General features: G+C 42.2%; 1 protein-coding gene across 2 annotated transcripts in view; it reads left to right on the top strand.

Moving 5' to 3' along the window:
- The first annotated feature begins 337 nt into the window (after positions 1–337).
- The window catches only part of LOC146204683 (transcription factor A, mitochondrial-like), a 51,222-nt gene continuing 45,559 nt past the window's right edge, over positions 338–6,000 (top strand). For both annotated transcript variants that reach the window (XM_084589393.1, XM_084589392.1), the window contains exons 1-2: positions 338–444; positions 1,349–1,512. In XM_084589393.1, coding sequence (XP_084445519.1) covers positions 353–444; positions 1,349–1,512 — 256 coding nt within the window. In that variant the 5' untranslated portion in view covers positions 338–352. The remainder of the gene's footprint in view (positions 445–1,348; positions 1,513–6,000) is intronic.

The raw sequence follows: 6,000 nt of genomic DNA, 5'->3' as shown, positions 1-6,000 counted from the left end.
TTGACTCGCATTCTAGTTGAGTTGCCGTAGTTGGAAGCCGAGCACAACATCACATTTCCAGCAAAGTAAGCACAAATGTCAAGATAACAAAGGTCGAAACCGACGTCTGGAAGCAATGCCAGCAGAAACCAAACCACAAAAACGACCCGGAAAACAAAATTCACGTGACAAAGCGACAAAGCCTTGCAATGACGCATGTCCGCCAAAACTTGGACTGCTTGGACACCACTTATAACGGTTTAGATTGTAAACAAAAATAAAAATGCTTTCTTGCGTTAGTTAAAAAAAAATGTTTGTTAAAATTAAGTGTTTCTATTGCACCGTTCTAAGCTTGTTTTCTAAAACACACAAAATGACGTCAGTTGTATCAAAAATGGCGCTAACCATGTCGGCCGCTTTGCGAGGATTTCTTGCGAACAAGCCAGCTGTTGGGCGCAACTTATGGTATGACCATGCATGAAATCTATAGAACTTCGCATTGAATATGTCTGTAAAAAACGCAGTGTAAACGATGCGGGAATAAGTGCCGCTACATGGTGTTCAACTAATTATTTTCTTCGTGGAGCAGTTCTTAAAATCGTACTTTACAGTTTATGATTTAGGATGGTCGCGCTATGTACTATCCTTCCCACATGGCCTTTTAGATCTTCATTGTTACACGGCTACTTTCAAGCGCAATTGAGCCCGATCCTGACTGGCTCAATTGCGATTCCCCAAGTGCGCTTCCTTACTGAGCTTTAAAAAATAAATGAATTTAATGAAATAAAAAATTGTTCTTGGATTTTAATGTATGACATCATCTTCAGTGAACTCTGCCTGCTTATACAAAGAAAAATTGTTTACAGCTCGGCACCTGCTTTACTGCCGGTGCATACAAAGAAGGCACAGCCAAGTCCGTCAGCTAACGCTGCGACCGTTTCAAAAGCGTCATCTCAAACAGCTGGCGAAAGTATGCCAACGGAAAAAAAGAAAAAAAAAAAGAATTTCAACTTTCACATTAATACAAACTGAGGATATGTTCTCGATGCTCAATTGCCATCTAGCATTGGATCAACGTTGAGCTAGTTGGTCAGACGTGATGAAACACGCAGCTGAATAGATGACAAAACATGAGGCACACACACACACACATCCTCCTTGTCTGTGTTTGTGTGTGTGTATATGCGTGCGCGCGCCTCATCTACGTTTTAAAGCATTGGATGCTTCAAACATGCATGAAATCCTTGATGCAGACCGAGTTCAATTAGAATCTGAAGTGCCAGTGTGACAAGATATTAGTTATTCTGCTTTTGCTTGGGCTGTGCCTTTTGAAATTCTAAACTTTTGCATGTTGCCTTTTGCACACTAGTGCAGCCGGCAGCTACACCCGGCTACTCCAGGATTCTGCACGGGGATTGGCCACACAAAAGCACAGTGATGCTAGCACCCTTCCGCCAGCACCAAAACGACCCCCTTCTGGTTTCATCCTCTTCGTCGTGGACACCAGGAAAGCCGTCCTCAAGGAAAATCCAGGTGTGGAAGGCGCTATTTAGTGCATGCTTGCACAAGTATCTTGCGTAGAATGCACGCATATTCACAGTAAGTAAAAAGAAAAAAGAACTAGGCTGAGCTCAGCTGTGGCCTTCGAGACGTAAGGTTACCTTGCTATAATAGGCACTTCATGGTCTTTCTACGGTGCTGTGGGCTCAATGTTTCAATGGAGGCAAGAGGGAAAAGTCATCTGTGGGCTGTGCAATGTCAGTGCATGTTAAAGACACCAGAGGGTCTAAAGAGATCCAGTGCCCTCCACTGTAGCATTCTTCATAGCCCGAATGTCACTTCAGGATAGTGGACCCCACAATTTACGATATCACAGTTATATTTAATACCAGCTAACAAGAATGTGCATGATTCTAGGCCAACATTCGGAGATGTGCAGACATCACATCGGTCACATTTTCTTTTTTGATTCTATAGGTTAGCATCTCTCATAGCCCGAGTCGCTTTGGGATGTTAAACCCAACAAACCAAACCGATTCTATAGATTAGAATTTTATGTGATGCCTTGAGCTGCCCCAGTGAAGCACGAAGATCCTACTCAAAAGCTGGCCCTGATTACATGCAGGCAAGCGTTAGAAAGCTTGTGCTACAATCTTTAGCACATATTCTGTCCTAGGCATCTCTCAGACATAACAAGTAGGAGTGGGCAAACATTGGCAGCTTCAAATATATGTTACCGAGTTCATATTTAGTTAGGAAACCTGATATTGAACATATTCATTTGTAGTGGAATATTCGGCCATAATGTGATTATTACACTTGAAGGTTTCTTCCCCTAGTGGAGCTCAGTATGTTTCAATCACCAGTGTGGTGTGTGCATTATGGAATTCTAGCTTATTTCTTGAGAGCATCGTGCAAGTCATTTGCACTATGCGTAATAATTTGAACTTTCAGCATATGTGAAGTTCATAGAGTAGCTTTATTACAGTTTTTTGTGAGGTGAAAACAATGGAACGGCTTTTCACTTGATGATTTCAACATTGTCCATCTGTACACGTCTTGAGTTGCCATATTTTGTAGATTTGAAATCAGAAACAATTTTACAGATGCTCTTGCTCTTTCGGTTTTTCCTTCTGTAAATATAGTGGACAGCTCAGCTTATGCTAATCTTGAATTATTGTGCGTTAGCAAGTGTAGCCCTGATTTTGCCTAGTTTATCTTGACTCACGCCCACATTGTCATTTTAACCGTCATTGTTCGTTCGATCAAGCCCTGTACTCCACGTCGACCAGCCCAGAGGGACCCACCTGATACATGGCACGTGTCCCCAAGGAACGCAACACAACTTGTTCTGACACGCTGCTAAACTATATTACGTGAGAGGAAATGTGCACATGGTGCTTCCCCCACCTTTGACTCACGCCCACATTGTCATTTGAACCGTCATTGTTCGTTCGATCAAGCCCTGTACTCCACGTCGACCAGCCCAGAGACACCCACCTTATACATGGCACGTGTCCCCCAAGGAACGCAACACAACTTGTTCTGACACGCTGCTAAACTATATTACGTGAGAGGAAATGTGCACATGGTGCTTCCCCCACCTGACTGCAACCGTATTCCACGTCACTCTCACTTTGTACAATCCGGGAAGTCCAGTTTACTATCGGCTGCAGCTATTGTCACATGCGCACTCTGGTTGGCTTCACTGTGCAAAGTATTAGCGAATCGGTGCCTGTAGGGGGTTATTCTCCTCAAGTGAGTGGCGTATCTCCTCCTTGTCTCATTTTCATGGAGCAATGCAGCTGTTCTTCAAGGTCGCGAAGGGGTTGGACAGACAAGCAGACAGTGGCTCTTCGGCAGAGTGGAAGCCCTAGGGCTAATTCTTTGAAACAGTGATATGTGGCTTAGCACATTTTAACATTCGTAAGGTGCACATGGGCAGAGCGAGAGAGAAAAAAAAATATTATTGTGACACAACATTAAGTGTCGAAAATATCCTGGGCCAGAGTCACCAAAGCTAACTGGTCCGTCTGCTAGTCCAAAGTTGGCCAGGCCGATCATGGCTGGGGAGAATATGTGTAATGTGGCGATTGAATGATAATAAGACAGGAGAACAGGGAATATTCCTGCTAAGGATGGGGTTTAGAGCGATTTGGCTAAGCGGGAGGGTCAGAAATTATAGGGGAAGGAATGGGCAGGGATGAGAAGCTTAGTTAAGTGGATACATCGGAAAGGTCATAGTTGGGTGGCGATGAGAGATTTGTCAAGAGCATCAAGGGAGTGCAAAGCTTCTCTAATGTTCTCACAGGGGAGATTTAATTTCATGCTTATTATGGAGAGTTGTGTGCCACATGTAAAACCAGAAAAGGGAGTCCCAGGTGCGTAGTGTTAAAGTTAGCTGGTGAGGCAATACGCCACCTTGTTACCTGCGATGACTGCGTGAATATAAATCCACCATATTGTGACTGTTGGTAACAATGTTTAATGAGAGGCTTCAGTAAGTCACTTTTGAGTTAAGCATGCATGTTGCTCATATGAATTGCACATAGAGCTTGATTGAAATAAGTGTGTGTCATATACTCAAAGGGGTTTTGAAGGAAACAAGCCAACAGTCGGCGAGGCCAAGGAAAGCATTGGGGATTATGTTTTATGTCTTTTTTTTTAATTTTTACTTCGATAATCACAGAAATGAGTAATGTAATCTGCTTAGGGGAAAGATAATTAAACACAAAGTAGAAGAAAAAACAATGTGCCGATGGTGGGGACCGAACCCACGACCTCCGAATATCGCGTCCGGTGCTCTTCCAACTGAGCTACATCGGCCGCTGTCCCCCCTGCTACTTTCTTGGGTATTAATGTTGTCTGTATACGAAGCTTGAGAGTGTTCACCAGCGCCACCTTCAACCATAGTGGCGGACGTGGAACGTCCTGTGTTACCGCCAGCGTCACGTAGAACGTGATCAAGAGCGAGGGCGAAAGCTGTGCTAGAACCCTCTTACGCTACCTATGGCTTCAAGACTGCCAAAACCGAGACCCCCGTAAGCTACAAGCAGATAAATGAAGGGGAAATGAGGGTGCTCGTTATAATACATGAAGGAAACAAGCCAACAGTCGGCGAGGCCAAGGAAAGCATTGGGGATTATGTTTTATGTCTTTTTCTTTTTTCTTTTTTTTTTTACTTAGATAATCACAGAAATGAGTAATGTAATCTGCTATGGGAAGGATAATTAAACACAAAGTAAAAGAAAAAACAACGTGCCGATGGTGGGGACCGAACCCACGACCTCCGAATATCGCGTCCGGTGCTCTTCCAACTGAGCGATATCGGCCGCTGTCCCCCCTGCTGGCATTTGGGAGTGGTTCTGTGTACTGCTGATTGTCTGGAGGGTTTAGGGCCCAGGGTGCACGATCTGGCTGTGGCATGCATGTTACCTCACCAATCTGTTCTGCCACATTGTTCGCAATAGTCGTCTGTTCAATTTTCTCTTTTTTTTTTTTTTTTTTTTTTAGCAGTTGCTCTTTCCAAATGGCAGTTGTGATGGGAAGTATTTTTGCATTAGAATATGATTGTTCGAATGAACTTTAAGGCTATGGTATCAACAAATATAAGTTTATATTCTCAGTGATTAAGACAAAAAAAAAAGCATGAAGCCCTAGATTTCATTAATAAGCACCCTTCTCTCTTTCAGAAATCTTGATTTTTATAGCGTCATCATCATCATTTATTGAACCTATAAGGACCCTTTACAGGGTATTACATAAGGGAGGGGGAGGCGACATACATTATAAAACAGTACATGAGGAAAGTCAAAGATGTTAAAAAAAAATCTTCTAAAACAGATATATATATAAGCATACAATGAGAGTAAGGAGTACGAAGAATACAATTGGTAAAATCAAAAATTGCAATCAAGGAGAGCAAATGAATTAATCAAACTATGGGTGGGAAAATAAATTTTAGACAAATTTAATCTTCAAAGCCAGACAGTAACTATTCTTTGAATTTGACAGGGTCACTTCCCATGACAGTAGGATCTGGCAATCCATTCCATTCTATGTATTGCTGTTGGAAAAAATGATTTATTAAAAGCAGATGTTGATCCATGTAGGCGCTGTACACTGTAGAAACATATATACACTGTAGCCGTTGTGAAAATTGCCGTCCCAAGTTTCTAGCCAAGGCACAGGACAAGACAGAAAGAGAAGTTATTGAGGCTTTTTACATTCATCAAAGAAAAGACAAGTGCTTTAGCATGCTTTCTATAATCCTTTCTAGAGATGAACTCTCCTTTTTGGAAGGATAGTAGTTCTTTTCACCGTTTTTTTTTTTCTACGCATTTTTTATATCTCCCAATCTCCAATTTACTTCTTGCTAAGTTTTTAATGATTTTAGGTGCCTTTTACACGCTACCTTCCACCTTTTGAATTTTATGCTTTTATCTTTGACTTCTGTCTCATGTCTTCTTCGGTTTTTAAGCTCTTGTGGTTGCCCACTTTTATCATAATCTTGTCTTTGTC

The sequence above is a fragment of the Amblyomma maculatum genome, chromosome 1 (assembly GCF_055883805.1).
Source record: "Amblyomma maculatum isolate TAMU_Amacu chromosome 1, ASM5588380v1, whole genome shotgun sequence".
NCBI classification, from domain to species: domain Eukaryota; kingdom Metazoa; phylum Arthropoda; class Arachnida; order Ixodida; family Ixodidae; genus Amblyomma; species Amblyomma maculatum.
This window is presented reverse-complemented; position numbering and strand designations above follow the sequence as displayed.